This window comes from Myxocyprinus asiaticus, chromosome 5 (assembly GCF_019703515.2).
Source record: "Myxocyprinus asiaticus isolate MX2 ecotype Aquarium Trade chromosome 5, UBuf_Myxa_2, whole genome shotgun sequence".
Taxonomy (NCBI): Eukaryota; Metazoa; Chordata; class Actinopteri; order Cypriniformes; family Catostomidae; genus Myxocyprinus; species Myxocyprinus asiaticus.
The window spans coordinates 44819526-44845155 of NC_059348.1; the positions used below are offsets into that span (position 1 = coordinate 44819526).

General features: G+C 38.5%; 3 protein-coding genes and 1 long non-coding RNA gene across 5 annotated transcripts in view; 1 reads left to right on the plus strand and 3 right to left on the minus strand.

Moving 5' to 3' along the window:
* Window positions 1–331: 331 nt before the first annotated feature.
* Window positions 332–4079, plus strand: LOC127440982 (tripartite motif-containing protein 29-like). 2 transcript variants are annotated; one of them, XR_007897260.1, is made up of 6 exons: window positions 332–935; window positions 1560–1655; window positions 1850–2083; window positions 2228–2379; window positions 3137–3196; window positions 4034–4079. XR_007897260.1 is itself a non-coding variant. In XM_051698078.1 (5 exons), the coding sequence occupies exons 1-4, from the start codon at window positions 768–770 to the stop codon at window positions 2375–2377; spliced, it is 648 nt and encodes a 215-aa protein (XP_051554038.1). In that variant the 5' UTR covers window positions 333–767; the 3' UTR covers window positions 2378–2379; window positions 3118–3497. The 2 variants fall into 2 exon arrangements, 1 of the variants encoding a protein (XP_051554038.1); XM_051698078.1 differs by lacking the exon at window positions 4034–4079 and having other exon boundaries at window positions 333–935; window positions 3118–3497.
* Window positions 2205–4040, minus strand: LOC127440985 (uncharacterized). Its single transcript, XR_007897261.1, has 3 exons — window positions 3541–4040; window positions 3111–3204; window positions 2205–2343 (listed from the first exon to the last, which is right to left on the minus strand). It is a non-coding gene; the product is annotated as an uncharacterized LOC127440985 (long non-coding RNA).
* Window positions 4080–7541: 3462 nt separating the features above from the next.
* Window positions 7542–22335, minus strand: LOC127440980 (zinc finger protein 205-like). Its single transcript, XM_051698077.1, has 3 exons — window positions 21838–22335; window positions 21679–21748; window positions 7542–8814 (listed from the first exon to the last, which is right to left on the minus strand). Exons 1-3 carry the CDS (start codon window positions 22153–22155, stop codon window positions 7958–7960), a joined length of 1245 nt encoding a protein of 414 aa, XP_051554037.1. The 5' UTR covers window positions 22156–22335; the 3' UTR covers window positions 7542–7957.
* A 995-nt stretch (window positions 22336–23330) lies between these two features.
* The window catches only part of gtpbp4 (GTP binding protein 4), a 7960-nt gene continuing 5660 nt past the window's right edge, over window positions 23331–25630 (minus strand). The window contains exons 11-16 of the mRNA XM_051698330.1: window positions 25193–25322; window positions 25002–25102; window positions 24697–24894; window positions 24264–24329; window positions 24006–24140; window positions 23331–23794 (exon numbers count right to left, since the gene is read on the minus strand). Coding sequence (XP_051554290.1) covers window positions 23642–23794; window positions 24006–24140; window positions 24264–24329; window positions 24697–24894; window positions 25002–25102; window positions 25193–25322 — 783 coding nt within the window. The 3' untranslated portion in view covers window positions 23331–23641. The remainder of the gene's footprint in view (window positions 23795–24005; window positions 24141–24263; window positions 24330–24696; window positions 24895–25001; window positions 25103–25192; window positions 25323–25630) is intronic.

A 25630-nucleotide genomic window follows, 5' to 3' on the forward strand; every position in this document is an offset into this window, starting at 1 on the left:
GTGGTCATATGCACGAAGAATGCGAATCGCCAAAAAAAGAGAATCCTCATGAACACATATAGGAGGGCTGTTTTAAAGAACTGTAGAGTTATAGTAAAACAAAGGACTTATTCTGTTTCTCACCCACACCTATTATATTGGTTCTGAAGATATGTATTTAAACACTGGAGTCATATGGATTACGTTTATGTTTCCTTTATGTAATTTTTTGCAGCTACAAAGACCTGATCACCATTCACTTGCATTTTATGGACAAAACAGAGCTGAGATATTCTTCTAAAAATCTTTGTTTGTTTTCTGCTGAAGAAAGAAAGTTATACACATCTGGGATGGCACGAGTGTGAGTAAACTATCCCTTTAAGACACACCCGTGTTGCGCAGTGCACGTATCTCAAACAAAGAATGAGGAAACTTTAACTTTACAAATCAGGGAATCAAAACCAATTTGCTGTTAATCTCTATTTGTGTGTGCATGCAGTAAAATGACAGGATGATCAGAAGGGAGGTCTGCCCTCAGCGCAGACAGACCTTCACTCCAAGACCTGTTTTAGGTAAAAACACCATGCTGCCTGAAGTGGTGGAGAACTGAGGAAGAGAAAACTTCAAGCTTCTCGTCATAATCACTGTTATAGTGGATCTGGGGATGTGGAGTGTGACATCTGTACTGAGGAGAAAAAGACAGCCATCAAGTCCTATCTGGTGTGTCTGGAATCTTACTATCTCATTTTGAACGTCATGAAGAATTTCACTCAAGAAAGCATTACAAAATGACTGATGCCACTGGGCAACTCCAGGAAATGATCTGCCTTAAACATGATAGACTGCTGGAATTGTACTGTCGTACTGATAAGCAGTGTATTTGTATCCTGTGTGTGGTGGATGAGCACAAAACCCACAAAACTGTTTCAGCTGCAGCAGAAAGCACTGAGAAACTGGTATGTGAGAGCAGAGACTGGGATGCTGATGCTTTAAACTTCTTTTTCTACAAAAAAGGATAGAAATAACAACAATAATGATATGCTTTATTGTACAAAACCATTAAGATTTATATGAATAAATTAGAGGAAAAATGATATATCTACATTTGCATTTACACCGTAGATTTACTTTGCAATTGTCATGACACTCAGCATGTCTTTTTTTCTGTCAGCAGTGCATACGAATCAACACATAACACAGCTTCTGTGCCACTTTGCAGTGTAAATCTATAGATTGATAAATAGATGTAAGAAAGACAAGAACAGTGGTACATACAATTAGATGTGGGCTGGGTCATCAAAAAGAGGGAGGAACGCCCCAGCCCAGAGGTTCACAACAATGATAAAAGGAATGAGAGACACAGTGGCAGAGTGGGAAATGCAAATCTGTATTCATATAGTCCATTTTAAATATTCACCAGCCTGTCCTGTTTCTGATAACTGAATTCATAATATCTTTGATCAAAGGAATGACACTCTTTGAGAGGGTGCAACGATATCTATATTCATATAACCACGGCCATAATTTTTTTTGTGGCATTCCATTTCATAGAATACTACTGTTATTGGCTTGTACCTTAGAGATATTTGGGGGAAACCAAGACAAAGTTCGAGCAAAGAATCCAGGAGAGAGAGGAGGAGCTTCAGGAGCTGAGAGAGACTGTGGAGTCTCACAAGGTGAGTTTTGAGCAGAAGAACAACTGCTGGCTGCTGGAAGAGCTGTTTCACACTCAGTTAGGATTCTCCTCCAATCAGTCATTGAGGAGCCCAGTGCTGGAGCAATTTCCAGTCCCACTGAACCCCACTGTGGGTAACAGGCTGTGTGAGGTACCAGTAAGAGCTGATGGTCCTCTCTCTGTGTGTCCTAACAGCGCTCTGCACAGTCAGCAGTGGAGGACAGTGAGAGGATCTTTACTGAGCTGATCCGCTTCATTGAGAGAAGCTGCTCTGAGGTGACACAGCTGATCAGACATCAGGAAAAGGCTGCAGTGAGTCGAGCTGAAGGACTCTTGGAGCGACTGGAGCAGGAGATTGCTGATCTGAGGAGGAGAGACGCTGAGCTGGAGCAGCTTTCACACACAGAGGATCACATCCAATTCCTCCAGGTGACAAAGATCAGGGGAAATAACTGGAATAATGCCAGTAAACAGATAGACACCAATACTCAGACTCTCACCTCTGTGATATTTGTTTTCAAGTAAAATTTTGGTGTCTTTAGTATTACTCTTCCTTTTTTTCCGTATGTGTAGAATGTCCAGTCTTACTGTGTTCCTCCTGGATCTTCAGACATCACTGTCAGTTCTCACTTCTCTTTTGATGATGTAATAAATGATGTCTCTCAATTGCGAGAGAAACTGGAGCATGTCTGTAAAGAAGAGCAAGAAAAAAATATTTGGTAGAGGTAAAGTGTTGAACATTCATTTATTCTCAGAAATGAGTCATGCATCAAACAAAATCAAATTCTAATCATTTACTCACCCTTATGCCATCCCAGATGTGTATGACTTTCTTTCTTCTGCTGAACACAAATGAAGATATTTAAAAGTATATTTCAGCTCTGTTGGTCCTCACAATGCAAGTGAATGGGTGCCAAAATTTTGAAACTCCAACATCCACATAAAGGCAAGATAAAAGTACTCCAGATAACTCTGGTGGTTAAATCCATATCTTCCGAAGTGATATGATGGGTGTGGGTGAGAAACAGATCCTTTTTCTTCCTTCTGTTTTTGGTAATTCACATTCATCATGCATATCGCCCTCTTCTGGGCAGGGAGGAGAATTTATGACAAAAAATGACTTAAATATTGATCTGTTTCTCATCCACACCTTTCATATTGTATCTGAACACATGGATTTAACCACTGGAGTCATATGGATTACATTTATGTTCCCTTTTATTTGTATTTTAAAGCATTTTTATTTATTTTTTATTTTTTTGGCACCCATTCTCTTGCATTTTATGGACCTACAGAGCTGAAATATTCTTCAAAAAATCATTTCATTTGTGTTCTGCAGAAGAAAGAAAGTCATACACATCTGGGACGCCAGGAGTGTGAGTAAATCATGAGAGAATTCATTTTTGGGCAAACTATCCCTTTAAAATACGTATGGATGTAAATTCAATATTTTTACTCTCAAGATGTCTGTTGGATCCATAGTGAGATGCATCCAGATCATTCCTGCCCCAGAATATGAGACCAGGGAACAGTTCCTTCAATGTAAGTTACTATTCAAATATAGGAGCATACACTTACATGCACAGAGGAAAAAGTTTGAAAGTGATTGTAAATGCTTAGAGGTCAATTAACTAACATTAAAAAATGTAACTATTTATTCGATTTGTTTTATTGAATTCACTATAGGGAAACATGACAGATGATGATGTCAAATATTTTATTTAAATATAGCAGTATTTTATGTAATACTTAGAATATAGAGTCTCAGCTGTTTATTCTTTTAATACTTAGTAAAACCTTTAGTGGTAAAAAGAACCTCACAAAAAAAAAAAAAAAAAGAAAACCACACACAAAAAAAAAAAAACATTTTACTCAGAAAAACAAACCTTTATTTAGTCCAGTGAATATGTGTGGGTTATTTGAAGTTGAAAGACCTATTCTTGTTCTGTTCAATATTCTGAAACAATTTACATTATCTGATTAAAAACTTATAGGGCAGTATCAAAAACAAAACAATCAAAACTGATGAAAAATTATCATTTTATGAAACAATATGTAAAATATGTTTCTCAACTGCACTGTCTGTAATAGACCTACAAATACATTTAGAGACAACATAAAAAAAAAAAACTTCAGAAATATATGAAAACTAGTAAACCTATAGTTTACCTCCGTAACACAACTGAAGGCATGTTTACAGATGAGAAAAGTGAAGAATATTAATGTTTTCTTGTTATATTTGTGTCTTGTGGTATTCTTTTCTTGTATTGATTTAAAACATCCATCACATTCTATTGATCCATCTTATTTGCTTTATGAATGATTGACATTTCCTGATTAAGATACAGATTACTATGCTATGCGTTATATCTCCTTCAGATTTCCATCAGTTCACTCTGGATTCAGAAACAGCACATCAGTGCCTTTGTCTGTCTGAGGGGAACAGTGTTTACTCACACTAAGACAGATCAGAGGTATTATGATCATCCAAACAGATTTGATCAGTGGTATCAGGTGCTGTGTAAAGAGAGTGTGTGTGGACGCTGTTACTGGGAGGTTGAGTACAGTTGATTTCTAGCTATATCAGTTGCATACAAGAGCATCGGCAGGAAGGGACGGCATGATAAGTTTGGATGTAATAATCAGTCCTGGAGTTTGTACTGCTCTTCCTACTCTTACTCATTCAGGCACCGTAAGAAAGAGATTACACTCTCCAAGGTCTCTATCTCATCTAGAATAGGAGTGTATCTGGATCACAGTGCAGGAATTCTGTCCTTCTGCAGCGTCTCTGACACAATGACCCTCATCCACAGTCCACACCACATTCACTCAGCCTCTATATCCTGAGTTTTGGGTTTTTTATGATTCAAAAGGGAAACTGTGTAACATAGAATCATAGATTACACAGATATTCTACACCTCTTTAAATTAAGATTTTTCATAGCGCCACAATAAATCAGTAACAGTGTTAGCATGTTATATTAAGTCTTTTTTTTGTTTGTTTTTTTTTTTATCAGTAAATCATATTTGCTACAGCTGAACTTCTGTAACATAACTATCACATGCATCAGTTATGTAAAATCTCACCAGGTGAATCTAATAATGATCGTGGTGTAGGGAGAACAATGCATATGGAAGTCGTCATTGACCAATATGTAAAACAATTTGTTTCAATGACACAGCATCTCGCCATCTGTGTTCTCACGATTGTTGTATGTTGAAAATACATCGTCATTATTTGACACTCGTATTATGAATCATTATTGAACCTTACCATTTCTTGTATGTAAATATTTAAACATCATTACATCATTAAAACATGATTGGAGTGGGTACTAAATTTCTCATGTATGTGTTCTGTAATTGTATTGATTTAGATAAGTCTCAGATATATTGTGGTAACTTTGCCTTTGGCTGCTGTGTTTGTGATTCCTGCTGCTGGATTTCCTCAGAAGATGACAGTGGAGAGTAAGTCTGGCTAAAATCTACAATTAAAGCACAATCTTCATGGTGTTAGTGATACAAATGTGCTGAAATGTGAGCTGAAGACATGCACAGAACAATCATGCTTCAGCATTGTGACACCAGGTTTTACATTTTGAATGGCCTTTGCTTTCTCTAAATGGTATTTTCTAACCCATTATATACATCAAAAATGTAAATATTTGAGCTTGTTTTGTGTAATTTCAAATGAATGTGTTAATCATAAAATGGTATTGATATGCAAATTGTTTAGATTAAAAAAAAATTTGTTTAGAAAACATGTTAATCAGTGATGTTGAACCAGTGAAACAGGCTTTACACACTGTAACCTTACAGTTGTTTTTGATTATGATTTTTGTATAATATTGCATGGATTAAACTGTATTAGGGTAGTTGAAAAATAACTTTTTTTTCTTTTCTCCAACCTCAAGATTTTAGGTTAAAATGTATATGAATGTGTATATATACGGGAAACATCTATATTTTAGGTGCAGTGACTGGTCACCATTTTTTATTTACCTCCTATCTTTTTACAGTTAAATAATCTTACAAGTTAATTAAAAAAATTACAAATATTACATGTAATCATTATGAGGCCATAAAACTGCATATATGATAATTATACACAAATTGGAAAAATGTTTGTAGATATAGCAAATCACACTGCAGGACACTGCTTGACATGTCATTCTTTTTTTATTTTATTTTTTGCTATTCAGGGCCGGCCTGTAGCTTAGGTGACATAGGTGGTTGCCTAGGGCACAAAATGACAAGGGGGGCGCCACACGAGAGGATGTCAGAAGTGCACCCTCTCATGAAGCCCCTGTATCACTGTGTTGAGCAAAAATGTGCCACTAATATCCTTACATTACTGATATGTAAAGGTTACAGGGTGACCATATGTCCTTTATTTTCTCTTTTTTGGACCTGAAAAAAGCGTCTGGCCGGGCTTTTAAAATTGGCTAAAAATGCCCTGTATTTCATATTAAGGTGCTCTCTACAGTTAGGACTATCATGCATTCAGTATATTTGTTACTGCTCATCAGTTTTTAAGTGTCCTTATGTGATTATTCTGGATGAGAGGGGCTGCAGCAAAGTGCGCACTCTTTCAAAGTAGCCTTTTCTTTTTTTTTTTTTAAACATTCTCCATCTCTTGCTAGACTGCCTGCTCTGCGCACGTGCTGTATGTCTGTGCGCACTGCGCATGAAAAAGACATACAGTGGTGTGAAAAAGTGTTTGCCCCCTTCCTGATTTCTTATTTTTTTGCATGTTTGTCACACTTAAATGTTTCAGATCATCAAACAAGTTTAAATATTAGTCAAAGATAACACAAGTAAACACAAAATGCAGTTTTTAAATGAAGGTTGTTATTATTAAGGGAAAACAAAATCCAAACCTACTTGGCCCTGTGTGAAAAAGTGATTGCCCCCTAAACCTAATAACTGGTTGGGCCACCCTTAGCAGCAACAACTGCAATCAAGCATTTGTGATAACTTGCAATGAGTCTTTTACAGCGCTGTGGAGGAATTTTGGCCCACTCATCTTTGCAGAATTGTTGTAATTCAGCCACATTGGAGGGTTTTCGAGCATGAACTGCCTTTTTAAGGTCATGCCACAGCATCTCAATAGGATTCAGGTCAGGACTTTGACTAGGCCACTCCAAAGTCTTCATTTTGTTTTTCTTCAGCCATTCAGAGGTGGACTTGCTGGTGTGTTTTGGATCATTGTCCTGCTGCAGAACCCAAGTTCGCTTCAGCTTGAGGTCACGAACAGATGGCCGGGTATTCTCCTTCAGGATTTTTTGGTAGACAGCAGAATTCATGGTTCCATTTATCACAGCAAGTCTTCCAGGTCCTGAAGCAGCAAAACAGCCCCAGACCATCACACTACCACCACCATATTTTACTGTTGGTATGATGTTCTTTTTCTGAAATGCGGTGTTACTTTTACGCCAGATGTAATGGGACACACACCTTCCAAAATGTTCAACTTTTGTCTCGTCAGTCCACAGAGTATTTTCCCAAAAGTCTTGGGGATCATCAAGATGTTTTCTGGCAAAAATGAGACGAGCCTTAATGTTCTTTTTGCTCAGCAGTGGTTTTCGTCTTGGAACTCTGCCATGCAGGCCATTTTTGCCCAGTCTCTTTCTTATGGTGGAGTCATGAACACTGACCTTAACTGAGGCAAGTGAGGCCTGCAGTTCTTTGGATGTTGTTGTGGGGTCTTTTGTGACCTCTTGGATGAGTCATCACGGCGCTCTTGGGGTAATTTTGGTCGGCCGGCCACTCCTGGGAAGGTTCACCACTGTTCCATGTTTTCGCCATTTGTGGATAATGGCTCTCACTGTGGTTCTCTGGAGTCCCAAAGCTTTAGAAATGGCTTTATAACCTTTTCCAGACTGATATTTATCACACCTGAGTTCAATTTCTCTAATTTCTCAAGTTCCTTCTCACACTAAAGTTCTAGTGTACATTTGTTGGCTTCCATATGGTCTCCTTGCAGGGTGTATAATGTACACAGGTTTTGTCTCTGCAGAGCTTTTACCATTTTAGTTTTTGTATGACATGTTTTAGAATACAGGCCTGACCGCTGCAAAATTACTCTCAGGATTGGCATATTGATTCTGCCATAGTGCACATTTTTAATAAATTAGCGACCTAGTGATTTCTATCTGCTTGCATGTCTGTCAAAACTTTTCTATATGATGGAAATTGCAGGACACCTCCACTCAACAACTATACAGATGGATAAGAGAAAAAAATCTTAAACAACAAAACTGGCATCCTGCATTCTTTGTGTTGTGAGCACATGTGAGCACTCTAGGGTTGTGTTTCCTGTGGTGTGTGTGTTGCTATACGCGAGAGCATGTGTAAGTCAGGGTGGTGTTTCTTGGTGTGAATGCGTAGGTACTGTTTCCCTGCAAATCGTTTTCCGCAGCGAGTGCACTCGTATGGTCTCTCTCCAGTGTGGACAGTCTGGTGAGCCGTAAGGTGGCCAGACTGCGTGAAACGTTTCCCGCACTGCTCACAGCGATACGGCCGTTCACCAGTGTGTATGCGCATGTGTGTGTCCAAACTCTGCGATGTGGTGAAACTCTTCCCACATATTGAGCAGATGAAGTGTCTTTTGCCAGCTCCGACTCCCCTTAGAGCACCCAACTGCCCATAGAGACTCAACCCTGAGACGTTACCCAGAGCAACCAGACGCTGTGCAGAAAACAAAGGGGAATTATGGGATACAAGGGTATCTGAGCCACCAACCGTCTGTGGAGAGGTTTGTGAATGCGTGAGTGTGTTACGGACAGAATGTGCGGCCCAGTCAGAGACTGTGTCCAGATCACCTGTCACACAAAAGTCTTCCTGAAACACTCGATGGAGATGGGAGGGACGAGTCTCTGATGCAGTGTGCACGAGAGAAAAGGAAGCATCATCGGAACCCGTCAAATCGATACTGGAGTGTTGGGACTCATCAGCACCAGAGTGCGAGTCTGCAAACGCAAGTGTGTGAGAGTGTGTGTCATGGTCAGGGGAGTGTGGGAGTGTATAAGAGAGTGTGTCATGCACAGGGGAATGTGCGAGTGTGTGAGAGTCCTGCCCAGAGAGCTCAACAACATCTGGTTTGGGTGAGTCATGAGTTACCACAGAGACACTTTCACCATCATCAACATCGTCATCATCTGTTGAGAAACACACAAAGAAAGTATGTTTTACATCACACTTATCTGGATATTCAAGTTCAGGTAGGATATTCCTACTATGCAGTATATTTTCACGTCTTCATCATACATAAGAGGTTTTCACACTTTTTGATGGACCCCCAAACATGATGATTCCCTTGCAAGGGACCCCCTTGATGAAACAAAGTCAGTTGTGTATATAGACCCATTTATAATGTGTGAGAAAAATAATAAGCCTGATTTTTATAAAGACAACTTGTTTGGAAAAATGTCATAATTGGCTTTTATATTGTCATTGTACTAAAGCCCAAGCAATTTCTTAAAATATTATCTGAAAACTCCCTAGAAAGACACAACAAATACAAACTAATTTTGAAAGAATGCACACTGCAGTTAAAGAAAGATGAACGCTTAGAAATATATATTTTTAAATAATATATGAAGCTATATGCAGTTTTGGTTATGTTAAAACTAGGGCTGTCTAAAATAATCACTATTCTCATGTTTTCTGAATGAAACCGTAATAATTTACAATTCTGTAAATGTTAACTTTTACTTCTTAAATTTTTTAATCTTTAGCCCCAGAGCCCATTATGACCACAGTTGTGTTAATTACTGAAAAAAAATGAAAAAGTATCTCACAAATTTTAAAAATGGAAATCATCAGTAATCAATCAACAGTTCGTTTTCATAACTATTGATATCACAATATCTTTACTGTCCAAATTTGCCCATTGGCCTCTATCCATCATGGCTTCCTAATAATCCCATATATATATATATATCACACACATACATACACACATACATACATACACACACGGCCAAAAGGTTGGAATACTGTACTGCATTCAACTGATAACAATGTATAGTCAGGACATTAGTAATGTGAAAAATTACTATTACAATTTGAAAAAAAAAAATAAAATATATATATATATGTTCAGAACTTCTTCAGCTACTTCAAAGAATTCTCATAAAAAAAATCCTCCACGTGCAGCAATGACAGCTTTGGAGATCATTGGCATTCTAGCTGTCAGTTTGTCCAGATACTCAGGTGACATTTCACCCCACGCTTCCTGTAGCACTTGCCATAGATGTGGCTGTCTTGTCGGGCACTTCTCACACACCTTACAGTCTAACTGATCCCACAAAAGCTTAAGATCCATAACGCTCTTTTCCAGTTATCTGTTGTCCAATGTCTGTGTTTCTTTATCTACTTATCCTCTTGTTTAGTTGTACATCTGGCCTTCCACATCTCTTTCTGTCCTTGTTAGAGCCAGTTGTCCTTTGTCTTTGAAGACTGTAGTGTACACCTTTGTATGAAATCTTCAGTGTTTTGGTAATTTCAAGCATGGTATAGCCTTCATTCCTCAAAACAATGATTGACTGACGAGTTTCTAGAGAAAGCGGTTTCTTTTTTCCCATTTTTGACCTAATATTGACCTTAAGACATGCCAGTCTATTGCATACTGTGGCAACTCAAAAACAAACGCAAAGACAATGTTAAGCTTCGTTTAACGAACCAAATAGCTTTCATCTGTGTTTGATATAATGGCAAGTGATTTTCTAGTACCAATTTAGCAATTTAGCATGATTACTCAAGGATAAGGTGTTGGAGTGTTGGTTGCTGGAAATGGGGCCTGTCTAGATTTGATCAAATTACTTTTTTCAAATAGTGATGGTGCTGTTTTTTACATCAGTAATGTCCTGACTATACTTTGTGATCAGTTGAATGCCACTTTGGTGAATTAAAGTACCAATTTCCTTCCGAAACAGCAAAATCTGTACATTATTCCAAACTTTTGGCTGCCTGTGTGTGTGTGTATATATGTGTGTATGTATCTCCAGTTGAAGTCAGAAGTTGTCATACACCTTAGTCAAATACATTTAAACTCATTTTTTCACAATTCCTGACATTTAATCATAGAAAACATTCCCTGTCTTAGGTCAGTTAGGATCACTACTTTATTTGAAGAATGTAAAATGTCAAAATAATATTAGAGAGAATGATTTATTTCAGCTTATTTCTTTCATCACATTTCCAGTGGGTCAGAAGTTTACAAACATGTTGTTAGTATTTGGTAGCATTGCCTTTAAATTGTTTAACTTGGGTAGCCGTCCACAAGCTTCTCACAATAAGTTGCTGGAATTTTGTCCCATTCCTCCAGACAGAACTGGTGTACACTGAGTCAGCTTTGTTGGCCTCCTAGCTCACACATGCTTTTTCAGTTCTGCCCACAAATTTTCTATCGGATTGAGATCAGGGCTTTGTGATGGCCACTCCAGTACCTTGACTTTGTTGTCCTTAAGCCATTTTGCCACAACTCTGGAGGTATGCTTGGGGTCATTGTCCATTTGAGAGACCCATTTGCGACCGAGCTTTAACTTCCTGGCTGATGTCTTGAGATGTTGCTTTAATATATCCACATAATTTTCCTTCCTCATGATGCCATCTATTTTGTGAATTGCACCAGTCCCTCCTGCAGCACAGCACCCCAACAAAATGATGCTGCAACCCCCATGCTTCACAGTTGGGATGGTGTCTTCGGCTTGCAAGCCTCACCCTTTTTCCTCCAAACATAACGATGGTAATTATGGCCAAACAGTTCAATTTTTGTTTCATCAGACCAGAGGACATTTCTCCAAAAAGTAAGATCTTTGTCCCCATGTGCACTTGCAAACTGTAGTCTGACTTTTTTATGGTGGCTTTGGAGCAGTGGCTTCTTCCTTGCTGAGCAGCCTTTCAGGTTATGTCGATATAGGACTCATTTTACTGTGGCTATAGATACTTGTCTACCGGTTTCCTCCAGCATCTTCACAAGGTCCTTTGCTGTTGTTCTGGGATTGATTTGCACTTTTTGCCCCAAACTATGTTCATCTCTAGGAGACAGAATGAGTCTCCTTCCTGAGCGGTATGATGGCTGCGTGGTCCCATGGAGTTTATACTTGCGTACTATTGTTTGTACAGATGAACATGGTACCTTCAGGCATTTAAAAATTATTCCCAAGGATGAACCAGACTTGTGGAGGTCCACGATTGTTTTTCTGAGGTCTTGGCTGATTTCTTTTGATTTTCCCATGATGTCAAGCAAAGAGGCACGGAGTTTGAAGGTAGGCCTTAAAATACATCCACAGCTAATTGGTTAATTGTCTAAAGGCTTGACATCTTTTTCTGGAATTTTAGTAGATGTCCTAAATGACTTGCCAAAACTATAGTTTGCTAATATTAAATCTGTTGAGTGTTTAAAAAATTTGTTTTAATGACTTCAACCTAAGTGTATGTAAACTTCTGACTTCAACTGATCTATATATATGTGTGTGAATTGGCTGCATCACTATACTCTCCTCTCCACCAATAGCTGATATGTGGTGAGCGTTCTGGAGTACAATGGCTGCCGTTGCATTATCCAGGTGGATGCTTCACACTGGTGGTGGTTGAGGAGATTCCCCCGAACACTATGGGTGCTTCTTATTTCTAAAGTTGTGCATTCTTGTTTCCTTTCCTTGCTTCCTTTCCTTGCTCCACCCTATTAGGAAACAAGGAAAGGATGGAAGGAATGGAAATGAGGACAGAGGAATCGAAGCGATACAGATTTATAAAATGAAATGTCCTGCTCACTCAAGCGTGACTTCAGAGCACGTTTTTGTGCAACTGCAGTACCTCGGCGTGCTTGACTTTTGTTATTGAACTTTTTATTTTTTTTTATATATTCATAATAAATACAAATAATTCAAGATGCACTGCTGAAGTATGTGACAATTATGGTTTATTTAAACAGCAAAGGTGAAACATGAATTAAAACTGTTGTGTCAGATGTGAAGGAGGAGAAATTATGCTTGCGTCAGGTGCTTCGACCAAAAAGTCTTCCGCATAGGATGCTCCTGAGCTTCCTCACTCAAGTGTCCTCGGGAAGCTTCCTCTGTCCTCGATCCCCACGGTGCATTTAGAGAATTGATACGTCCTTCATGATGGCAGACTTTGATCAGTTTCCATGTCACGGGCTGAAGGATGGAGGAGCGAGGAAATGAGGATGCACAAATTAAGAAATGAGAAGCACCCTATATAAAGCGCTTTGAGTGCCTAGAAAAGTGTTATATAAATGTAATACTTTAGAACTGATTTAACAACTTTGGTTTGAGTGTTTGTTGCCATTTTTTGTCTTTTGTTATATTCCTTTAAAGAATAGTTCACCCAAAAAAGTACTTTTTTTTTCACTATAAATCTCTACCTTTTACCAGCCCCGACCAGTAGCTGACGACACGCACAAGGAATGCGAGTCGCCAAAAAACAAAACAAGAATGTGGAAGTGAAAGGGAAAGTGGAGAATTATAGTAAAAAAGGACTTAAAACCCATATTATGCTAATTTACAGGTTCATAATTTTATTTTGGGGGTCTACTAGAATAGGTTTACATGCTTTAATGTTCTAAAAATACATTATTTTTCAACTTACAAGTACACTGTTGAGTTTTGTGAACCAAACAAAGCTTCAAGTAAAAGACACGTAGTGCATCCAGACTAGTCATCTTTTGCTAGAATGGGTGTAGCCAAATTTGTTTTGCCCGAGCTTTGAATGGAGAACAGAGGCTTACTCCTGGTTAGTGAACAAGTTAGCCGAGCACTACCGTGGATTGCAGACGTAAAATGACCGTTTGTAAAAATAAATCCATCTCCACACTTGATCACTATTCACGATTGTAAGAACGACAAACAATCTGCATAATTCTACACAATTGTACGTAAAAGTAGGCCCGCAGCTGATTAACAAAACTATTTCAACACAATAACATTAGCTAGCAGGTTAGCAGAGGCCTACAGCTGTGCACTTGGTGTACACCATAGCTACAACACAAAACTATGCATATGAACTCTCGGTAGCGGATAAATCCACAAATAATCAAGCATACTTACAGGCTGTGATCCTCAAGTGCCAGATTGTCCCAACAAATTGGGAACTGCACAATCTTTCAGGGGTAACCGACTTGAAAATCTGGCACTGGTTGTACTGCTGTGGAATAGTGGTAAAAATTTATTTTAACCACTGATTTTAACCACTAACCACTTAAATTCTTCTGCCTTTGGAAGTCCAAACAAAGAGGTTTTGCTTTCGCAGTGAAGAAAACAGTGTCTTCTTGACATGGCGACAACACTAACCCAACTCATCCTGGCGGGCGGGCCAACGGCATTATGCAAATGTGTTACATAGTGACGTAGATACTTTAGGAAGAAATGGCTGGACTACAATCCAGCCGTTTCTTGTTGTTCTTGAGCAGTGTTTTCAGTGGGAGAGAATAACTCCCTTTTGCGTGGACTTGGTGCTTTGTAACTATGCAGACCTTTTTCATGCACAAAGAGCTGTGTTATACACTAAAGGAAAGGTAAAAGCCCCCAAAAAAGTATAATAGGGCCTCTTTAAACACTGATCTTTTTCTCACCCACACCTATCATATCGCATTTGAAGACATTACGTTTAAGCTGCATTTATGTGCTTTTTGAAGCTTCAAAGTTCTGGGGCCTTAAGCATAAAACTTCTCAGAAATGCTCCTATGAATAGTCTTAAGCTTTGACTTGAGTGTCAAAAAATTCTTAGCAAAGAGTAGGACTTGTGTAAGAGTGGGAGCTTTTTATAAAGATGCTAAAAGCAACTTTCAGCAAACTGATTCATAGGTGCTGACTGAGGTGACACATAAGTGTTAAGAAATAAGGACTACAATGATGTCAACCAAAAAGGGCCGCCGTTGAACACTGAATCAGCCAATAGTGAGTCTGCAAATGTAATATGTCCCAGCTGGTATGACATCAGTATATCACTCATGATTTAATACAACACATTATAAAACAATATTTCGATAATAGGTTATTTTCGGTTGATTCATTATTTGAATAATCAAATGAGAAAGCCAAATTTTATTTCCTTTATTTTAAAACATTATTCCACATCTTGCCGAATGTTGTCCTCAATGTGCAAATTGAAGGATACAAAAAAATCTAAATGCTAAATCTTGCAATATAAATACAAGTATAAATAGAAGAAATATAAAGAAATATAAATAGGACAATATAAATTACAAAATTAAATGATAAACCAAACTGTTAAAATTCCATTACAGTTACATTAAGATTTCCGTTAAACACAGTTCAATTTAGTGATAAATTTGACGTTCAACATACCAGCAATATTTTATTGTAGCGCTCCGTTTGGTTACTTCACTCCATGAAGTAAGCCTATTTTATTATTTATTTATTTTTATTTTTTGCCTATTTGAAGTAATAATGACTTGCTTGCTATTTTGGACAAGTTGTTTTGCAAAATGGCAATTGAAACTTGCATGATTTTGAATTCAGAATATTTACAAATACGAATAAATCAGTAAAATGTAAATTATGAGCTGGGGTTAAACATCACTCAAGCTCTCAGAAATCTGTCAAAGCATCCGACACCCCACACGAAACTATGAGCTTATTAAACATTTTATATAGTGTTTGGGTTGGGCTCTTTTGAGATGCAACTTTGTACCATTTTTCAAATTATCCTCCCCCTTCCATAGAAACAGGTTTTCATGAAATGGCATCACTGATGGTGGTTGCAGTGCTAGTGCAAAGATATTCAAATCATAATTGAATTAATTGTTGATTATTTTCATCATTGATTTTTATAATTTTAGTGATATTTAGAATTTGTTGTCTCCATGGAATACAGTCATTGTGCTACTCCTAACTAGGTTAGGATACCTCTCCAGCACTATTAAACAAGGAGCTGAGACCAAGTCCCAACACTTATAAACCTTTATGAATCACTTATTCTTAATTCATAAAGTTATAAGAGTAAAATTATGTAATTCTTAGAATTTCAACACACTTAAGACTAAAATTTTACTCTAAGCAGCTTTATACATACGGCCCCTGGTCACCTTTCACACATATTGTATGGAGCTACAGAGCTGCAGAAGAAAGTCACACAGTTCTGTGAATTGATTTCTTCCATTAGTGTGTATTTTTCATACTAAATTGATTTAGATCTTAAAACGAGATATATCACCCATGAGAAAAACTAACTGCCCCCTTAAACTTAATAGCTGGTTGTGCCACATTTAGCAGCAATAACTTCAACCAAAAACTTTCGATAACTGGAGATCAGTCTTTCACAACGCTGTGGTGGAATTTTGGCCCACTCTTCTTTGCAGAAATGCTTTAGTTCTGCCACACTGGAGGGTTTTCGAGCATGAACTGCCCATTTAAGGTCCTGCCACAGGATCTCAATCGGGTTCAAATTAAGACTTTGACTAGGCCACTTCAAAACGTTAATTTAGCTTCTTTTGAGCCATTCAGAGATGGACTTACTCCTATGCTTTGGATCATTGTCTTGCTGCATAATCCAACTGCGCTTGATTTTAAACTCACGTACTGATGACCGGACGTTCCCCTTTAGGATTTTCAGACAGAGAGCAGAATTAATGATTCCCTCAATTATTGCAAGTCGTCCTGGCTGTGAAGCAGCAAAGCATCCCCACACAATCACACTACCACCACCATGCTTGACCGTAGGTAAAATGTTCTTTTTGTGAAATTCTGTGTTTGATTTACGCCAGATGTAACGGGACCCGTCTTCCAAACAGCTCCAATTTTGACTCATCAGTCCACAGAACATTCTCCCAAAAGCTTTGAGGATCATCAAGGTGTGTTTTGGCAAAATTCAGACGAGTCTTAATGTTCTTCTGGGTTAGCAGTGGTTTTCGCCTCGCCACTCTTCCATGGATGGCATTTTTGACCAGTGTTTTTCCCAAATCAAATCAAATCACTTTTGTCACACAACCATATACACAAGTGCAATAGTGTGTGAAATTCTTGGGTGCAGTTCCGATCAACATAGTAGTCGTGACAATGATGAGACATATACTAATTTACAATAAACATCAGATTAACACAACACAATTTAAAGTCTAATATACACAATTACACATAACACAATATACAAATAATAACATACACTGTACAGTATACAATACACACAATATAGAATACACATTATACAATAAAAAAGTATATATAGTATATATAAAATATACAGTTGGTTGTATTGTACTGTATTGACATTCAGGCTGTCGGTTGATAGTCAGTTGCCAGTGTGTTGTTAAGAGAGAATACAATATAATAATATTTATGACAGTCCGGTGTGAGATATAAGAGTAATAAAGTGCAGTGCTGATGTATTTTGATCGTGGGAGATCAAGGGTTCAAAAGTCTGATTGCTTGGGGCAAGAAGCTGTCATGGAGTCGGCTGGTGCGGGTCGTGATGCTGCGATACCGCCTGCCTGATGGTAGCAGTGAGAACAGCCCATGGCTCGGGTGGCTGGAGTCTCTGATGATCCTCCGAGCTTTTTTCACACACCGCCTGGTATATATGTCCTGGAGGGAGGGAAGCTCACCTCCGATGATGTGTCTGGCAGTTCGCACCACCCTTTGCAGTGCTTTGCGGTTGTGGGCGGTGCTATTGCCGTACCAGGCGGAGATACAGCCAGTCAGGATGTTCTCAACAGTGCAGGTGTAGAACCGTGTGAGGACGTGGCGGTTCATTCCAAACTTCCTCAGCCGTCTCAGGAAGAAGAGGCGCTGATGAGCCTTCTTCACAACGACTTCAGTGTGGACGGACCATGTGAGTTCCTCAGTGATGTGGACACCCAGGAACTTGAAGCTGCTGACTCTCTCCACTGGTGCTCCATTGATGGTGATGGGACTGTGTTCTCTGTCTTTTCTTCTGAAGTCCACCACAAGATCCTTTGTCTTACTGATGTTGAGGGAGAGGTTGTGCTCCTGACACCAGTGTGTCAGAGTGTGCACCTCCTCTCTGTAGGCTGTTTCATCATTGTCAGTGATCAGACAATCTTTTCGAGAAGACAATGGTTTTCTGATAGTGGAATCATGAACAGTGACCTTTATTGATACGAGAGAGGCCTGCAGTTCCTTGGATGTTGTCCTTGGCTTTTTTGTGACTTTCTGGATGAGTCATCGCTGTGCTCTTGGAGGAATTTTGGAAGGTCGGCCACTATTGGGAAGGTTCACTACTGTGCAAAGTTTTCTCCATTTGGAGATAATGGCCCTCAATGTGGTTCTTTGGAGTCCCAGAGCCTTTGAAATAGCTTCGTAACCCTTCGCAGACTGATGTATTTCAATCACCTTTTTCCTCATAATTTCTGGAATTTCTTTCGACCTAGGCATGTGAGACCTTTTAGCCAACTTCATGCTGTTGAAAAAGTTCTAATTAGATGTTATTTTGATTGAACAGGGCTGGCAGTAATCAGGCCTGGGTGTATCTAGTCCAGCTGAACCCCATTATGAATGCAGTTACATAGATTTCGGGATTTAGGGTGCTTTCACATATAGTACGTTTTAAGTGAACCAAACCCAGTTCGGTTAAAGTGAACCAGAAAGGGAACCAGCAGCAAATGACCTCAGTGCTTTTGGTGTTCACAGTGTAAGTGGACTTAAGAGGACCCAGTTTCTTTTTTGGTCCTCTTCACATAACTGTGGTCTCAGACCCCTTGTTATTCAAACCACAGCTCCTTATGGACTCAGACCCCATTGCAGCTAGGGCTGTCACGATTATCAAATTTGGCTTACAATTTTTCATAAATAATTGCGATTATTATGATATGCAATTGTCATACAAATTGTCACACTTTTTAAGGTGTATGTATGCTTATGACAGATAGACTTACACCTTTAGTAATTTATTGATATTTAATTTGAAATCATAATAAAATGGGGCTATATGATTACTTTTAAGGCTTTAAAAAAATATTAAATTTTTCATAAATTATTGCACAGGGATATAATTACATAAAAAGTAACATTTTATATGTTATATCATTTATGAAACCCAGGCAACACCACCAAATTATATTACATTATGCAATAGTAATAATGTATACTGTATTTCTGTCCTAAATTCTTCACTCTCTCATGTTAAGGCTCTCTGATAAAACCTACAAGCCCTTATTTTGCATGAAGGAAAACATTTGAAATTCTATGTGCATTTGAAAATACGTTTCTTTATCCATCATCTCGAGAGTAATGGAGCAAGCAAGCGTCATCTCTTGTGTGTATGAGCCAAGAACATTTGCCATTGTGCAAATAAAATGAAAGTGAAACTATAAAAATCCTCACTTGTATGTTCGTGGGAGTTTGGCACGAACCTCTGTAGATATACTTATGTAATAAAATGCAAAGCGGACTGGTACCTCTTCGCTTTCACATCGTATAAATCAATCAAACCACAAAACGACCCACAAACACTTTTGGGTCCTTTTAGGGGGGTCTGAAACCACTTGGGTTGTTCACATAAACACGTTATACCGTTCAGAGAGCGCTCAAACGAACTAGGTGTGAAAATGATGTTGGTAACTAATTTTATCATTTAAAAACTCTATTTTGCATTTACTCAGATTGCCTTAGTTTTATGTTAGATTTTGTTAGAATTTTTTTAACAATTTAGTATGAGATATACACAAAAAAAGAATAAATCAGGATGGGGCAAATACTTTCACAACACTGTACACATCTGGGATAGCATACGGGTGAATAAATGATGAGAATTTTCATTTTTGGTTGAAGATGTTCACTGAGAAATGACTGATTTCCATCCCGCTAATTGTCTTTCCACTGTGTAAATAAAATCATGTTATAATGATATTATGTGCCTGAGCTTGACCAGACCATGCTTTTGAAAGTCTGGTATATCATTTTAAAGAAATGCTTCCTTAAATTACAAAACATTAATATTAATTTAGAAAAAAAAAAAAATATAGGAATATCAGAATATAACAGGAATGACAGTTAGTAGTGAACTTTACAAAGTATATGAATTATATACATATAATTTTTGAACCTTTATTTTGTTTTTGTCTTTATCATTACCTCTCCCTGGGACTTTATTTTATTTTTTAAAGAAGTTTCATACATACAGTTGAAGTCAGAAGTTTACATACACTTAGGTTGAAGTCATTAAAACTAACTTTTTAACCACTCCACAGATTTCATATTAGCAAATTATAGTTTTGGCAAGTCGTTTAGGACATCTACTTTGTGCATCACATGAGTAATTTTTCCAACAATTGTTTACAGACAGATTGTTTCACTTTTAATTTAATATCACAATTCCAGTGGGTCAGAAGTTTACATACACTAAGTTAACTGTGCTGTTAAACAGCTTGTAAAATTCCAGAAAATGATGTCAAGCCTTTAGTCAATTAGCCAATTCGCTTCTGATAGGAGGTGTACTGAACTGGAGGTGTACCTGTGGATGTATTTTAAGGCCTATCTTCAAACTCAGTGCCTCTTTGCTTGACATCATGGGAAAATCAAAAGAAATCAGCCAAGACCTCAGAAAAAAACAATTATGGACCTCCACAATTCTGGTTCATCCTTGGGAGCAATTTCTAAACACCTGAAGGTACCACGTTCAGCTGTACAAACAATAGTATGCAAGTATAAACACCATGGGACCACGCAGCCATCATAACGCTCAGGAAGGTGACGCATTCTGTCTCCTAGAGATGAACGTAGTTTGGTATGAAAAGTGCAAATCAATCCCAGAACAACAGCAAAGGACCTTGTGAAGATGCTGGAGGAAACAGGTAGACAAGTATCTATATCCACAGTAAAACGAGTCCGATATTTATTTAGTTAGTTTTAACGCCATGTCAGCAACCAGGCTATTCACATAGCAAACAAAGTTTCAGACAATTAAAATTTATATAAGATAAAAACTGTAAAATCTGTTCAGATGGTACTTTGTTTAAAATATCTATTAAACAAGTCTCTGTATAAAAGCGTTGTCTGATAGTTCCAAAAAGTTTTAAATGAGTCCTATATCGACATAACCTGAAAGGCTGCTCAGCAAGGAAGAAGCCACTGCTCCAAAACTGCCATAAAAAACCCAGACTAAAGTTCAAGTGCACATGGGGTCAAAGATCTTACTTTCTGGAGAAATGTCCTCTGGACTAATGAAACAAATTTAACTGTTTGGCCATAACGACCATCGTTATGTTTGGAGTAAAAAGGGTGAGGCTTGTAAGCCGAAGAACACCATCCCAACCGTGAAGCATGGGGGTGGCACCATCATGTTGTGGGGGTGCTTTGCTTCAGGAGGGACTGGTGCACTTCACAAAATAGATGGCATCATGAGGAAGGAAAATTATATGGATAGATTGAAGCAACACCTCAAGACATCAGGCAGGAAGTTAAAGCTCGTCACAAATGGGTCTTCCAAATGGACAAAGACCCCAAGCATACCCCCAAAGTTGTGGCAAAATGGCTTAAGGACAACAAAGTCAAGGTATTGGAGTGGCCATCACAAAGCCCTGACCTCAATCCGATAAAGATTTTGTGGGCAGAACTGAAAAAGCATGTGTGAGCTAGGAGGCCAACAAAGCTGACTCAGTTACACCAGTTCTGTCTGGAGGAATGGGCCAAAATTCCAGCAACTTCTTGTAAGAAGCTTGTGGAAAGCTACCCAAAATATTTGACCCAAGTTAAACAATTAAAAGTCAATGTTACCAAATACTAACAAAGTGTATGTAAACTTCTGACCCACTGGAAATGTGATGAAAGAAATAAAACTGAAATAAATAATTCTCTCTACTATTATTCTGACATTTCATAAAATAGTGACCCTAACTGACCTAGACAGGGAATGTTTTCTACGATTAAATGTCAGGAACTGTGAAAAACTGAGTTTAAAAATTTTTGGCTCATAAATGTTGTTATATAATGTTCAATGTTTATAATTTTTTTAAACACAATGTATCATGGTTATTGAATTGAATAAAAAACAAAACAGAGTTTTGTTGACAGGCGACTCACCAGCCAGAGGCGGCTGCTCGAGACCTTCCTCTTTGATCTGCATATGGATAAGATCTACATCCTCACGGGACTGTAAACCAACCAAAAGAAACGTGAGCTCCAAAGATTTTTGACACATAATTTTACCGCCATCAAAACAAAACAACTGATCATCCCCACCTCCGCCTCGGCGCTCCGGCTCGTGGATTCTCCGCCTCCAGACGTTTTTCTGCTCGCGGGCGCTTCGCGACCATTACCTTCACAACGACCGTCTCGCGGTGCCGTTTTATCGTCCCCGTAGCCACGCGCCGCAACGATGGACTCTATGAGCTGAAGTTTCCGTCTTAGCTCCTCGTTCTCCTTCTGATGGCGCGAGATCTCGATGTGTAAAACGGCGTAACCGTCGTCCACTAGCTCGCAGATCTCCGCCACCGCCGCGCGTGTCAGCGTCTCCATGATGGTCGCGAGCTGAGTGTGAAATGTCCGGTAATTCGCCATCCTTTCTTCTGCGTTTGGGCCGCCGGCAGGTCCCTCGGGCAAGTGTTTCAGTGCCAGTTAAGATTACGGAAATTGTTTAAGTCGTTGCTCGTAACGTGATATTGTCTTGTGTTGATTTTAGGTTCGAAAAGGTCCAAAGCTTTAAGACTGTTGCTAGTGGTGGCTGATGTCGGTTCCGGGGGGCTTTGCTCAGTGTCAAAATAAAAGTCCTCGTGTGCATTAACATAGTCGAGACAGATTCGGAGAAAATGCCCCTGAAATTACTGGCTTTCTTTCTGGTGACCGACTAAATTCACACTTAACTATGTCAGACAAACATTCCCAAACATTACACTAAACATTAATATATTTAAATTAAATTAAAATAAAACTATTTTAGCTGCTTAAAGGAATAGTTCACCCAAAAAAAATGTGCATATAATTTACTCACCCTCAGGCTATCCAAGATGTATCTTGAGTTTTTTTCTTCATCAAAACAGAATTTAAGACTTTTAGGACTGCATTTCAGGCCTCCTCCTTTAAACAATGCAAGTGAATGTCCTCCATTTTTTGACGGTCCAAAACGCACATTTAGGGTGCTTCAAAATAATCCACACAACTCCAGTCGACAAATAAAGTTCTTCTGAACGCAAATTATTGATTATTTTGAGAAACAAAACAATACTTACATTATGTGATATAATACTTTTTAACTTCAAATGTTCACTTCTGTACATCTCTGATGCACGCTCATAAGAAGGATGACGTAAGCTGACATTCCTTTAAACAGTTTTGCACCAAAATAAAAAGCATAATAAAATTATGCTGATTGTAAAATTACTGTCAACATTCTTGAATGGGCCAGTTACCAGAACTCATGCTCCTTTATCATGCTTTTTTTTTTGGACGCTTGTGAGAAGTACACTGATCAGTCTTTTATTATGGTCACCTGCAGCACAGGTTTCACCAGAATAATTGAGCATTAAGTATCCGAAATGTCAGTAACTCAATATCAACTTCTTAATAGAACAGTTGCATATAGGCATTCACATGCGCAATTGTGCCGTTGTACAATATAAAAGCACTTTGCTCAAGCGATATTGCTTAAATGAATTGGAGATGTTCAAAAATAAAATCTGGTTAAGTTCTGGACAAACATTCCAAGAGAGATTTAATTGAACTTCAGGAGACTCAGGTTCAATTTTTTTGGGTGGTGGTTTATTGGACTTCCACTGCACATCTCAGCCTCATTTGCAAAACAACTCCACTTCTTCTCAACTCTAAATCTTTCTGATCTCAGTTCAGTTTTTTAAAAACAATGTAGCGTTCAACATCATGATCCTGCACATGATCTATATGGCACATTCTGCATGATATCAGACACTTGGAATAATTAGACTACTAACATTTCATATCAGTAAGAATGAGTACAGAATATAGCATTTATTAATCATAGCATAAAGAGAGGTACGAGTAAATCAGAAAGAACAAGGGAACAAGGCTTCGTTTATCTGCGGCTGTTGGTACCAGATTTCCTCTTTCCAGAAAAGAGATGTTTAGGTTTGAGATCAAACACATGGCGGTCAGATTCACCCTTACAGCCCTGTCTGTTCATATTCTTCTGTGAGCTCTTCATCATGGTCTTCACCTTCTTCAACATCTGGGGGAAAAATAAGGAGAAAGACGGTCTGATGAACATGTTTCTTTGAAGACCATGTGAAAGGTCTCTCTCTATAACCTGCTATATGATTAGACACCTTTATTTCATTTATGTCTTGAACGTTAATGTGGGTTATTTCAGAACTGCCATGAGTGTTTTTGATTTTTTGATTGGTTAAAGCAGACAATGCTAAAGGTGACGTGGGTGGTACCTTATCATCTCTGACTCCTGATTGGTCACGTGGTGGCCTTGAGGCACTCTGACTGCGAGTGCGTGATGTCGGTGGTGCTGACACTTCCCTCTTTCTCTTTCGCACCAGAGAGCGAGATCTCTGTGCATAATGACTCTACAGGGACAAAATGTGAACACAAACATGCTTAGAGAACACAAGTCCCCACTATGAACAAATAGCTTACAAAACCAACCAACCAGAGAATGGGAAAGCATGAAGTTTGTGAAATGATCTTACGTCATCTTTATCGGTCATGTCCAAACCTAGAACACCCATCTCCTTCTCAAGAGTTGCTCGTTCCACCTGCACACACATAGCCATCAAATCAACACATCTATAAACCAGTTAACTAATGAACATTTTGTATTTTTAAAAGTGCACTCAGTACTTTTTTAAAACAACTTTATAATGACATACTTGCTAGTCTCCAAAGCTATTTTTGGCCATGTAATTTGTTCTATGTGGAGCTGGTGCACCATTAAGTATGTGATCTATACCTAAAGGGCTGTTAGTTGAACAACAAATCTTCCATATTTGAATAAATACAGCTTATTATTACACATCATATCTTAGATATGTGAGTGATGGCAGGAATAACAATAAATATAATCCTATTCGCTGTAATTTCATTTTATCGCAATTAAATAACATTGTGGAAAAAGAGGCAGACCTTCTTGGCTGTGCGGGGCATCCTGGGTCCATGAATGTCTTTCTCTTTGGACTCGAGAATCTTCAGTTTTCGTTTTTCTCTAATCTGACTGGCCAGCTGCCGGATTTCCTTCATCTCCTCATCCTCACTTTCTTCCTCAGAGTCATACTCTCCAGCCTGCTCACGCAGTTCCTCTTCATGTTCCAAATCCACCAGCCTCTGATAGTGAGAAAAAGACAGAGAAATTCAGAACATATCCTCTGAATTAAATTAGAGGTTATATTATGCCAAAGTCTGACATCATGATGTCTGATTGGGTTTCAAACCTTCATGATCTCTGGGTCGATATAGTCAGCAATATTGTGTCCCTCCCAAATCTCAGGAATCCTATCCTGCTTCTCATCAGGATTCATCAAATCCCAGTATTCTAAGCACACACACAGACAGACATTCTTTTAGCCATGCCTGCAGCATGCATATGTATGTATGTACATATATGTGTAAGTGTGTTTCATACTCTGCAGGTTCAGTGTGTAATCATCTCCCAGCTCCATCTCCAGGTCTTTCTCCAGTTTGCGTTTGGGAGCATCTGTCTCCATTGCCTTCTTACGGAGCGCTGCACCCTCAGGAATAAAGGGAGGCCTTTCCTACACAAAAGATAACCAGCATGTTTATTATGAAACATGCCAAGACTGAACACTTCTCAGTCAGAATGGGTAGGGATGGGACGTAATATTGAATTTTGATGTAGATCACAAACCAAAATGACGAATCATGTGGAGACACAACTTGATGTTTCCAAATTGGTAACACTGTTTTCGGTCCATGCGATCATAAATTAAATGACCCGTCAAACATCAGTCTCTCTATCGCTTGATTTTACCCCTACTGCACCTTTTTTATACACTGTTTACAGAGTTCACACAAGGTCCCTGAAGTGCTTAAAGTGCTTGAA

Coding starts and splice junctions, on each gene's coding strand:
- LOC127440982 (XM_051698078.1), top strand. CDS start 768: ATGACTGATGCCACTGGGCAACTCCAGGAAATGATCTGCCTTAAACAT. Junction 936..1,559: donor CAGAAAGCACTGAGAAACTG/GTATGTGAGAGC, acceptor CTTGTACCTTAG/AGATATTTGGGGGAAACCAA. Junction 2,084..2,227: donor ATCACATCCAATTCCTCCAG/GTGACAAAGATC, acceptor CCGTATGTGTAG/AATGTCCAGTCTTACTGTGT.
- LOC127440980 (XM_051698077.1), bottom strand. CDS start 22,155: ATGGCGAATTACCGGACATTTCACACTCAGCTCGCGACCATCATGGAG. Junction 21,749..21,837: donor GCCGGAGCGCCGAGGCGGAG/GTGGGGATGATC, acceptor GTTGGTTTACAG/TCCCGTGAGGATGTAGATCT. Junction 8,815..21,678: donor CGAGCAGCCGCCTCTGGCTG/GTGAGTCGCCTG, acceptor GTTTCTCAACAG/ATGATGACGATGTTGATGAT.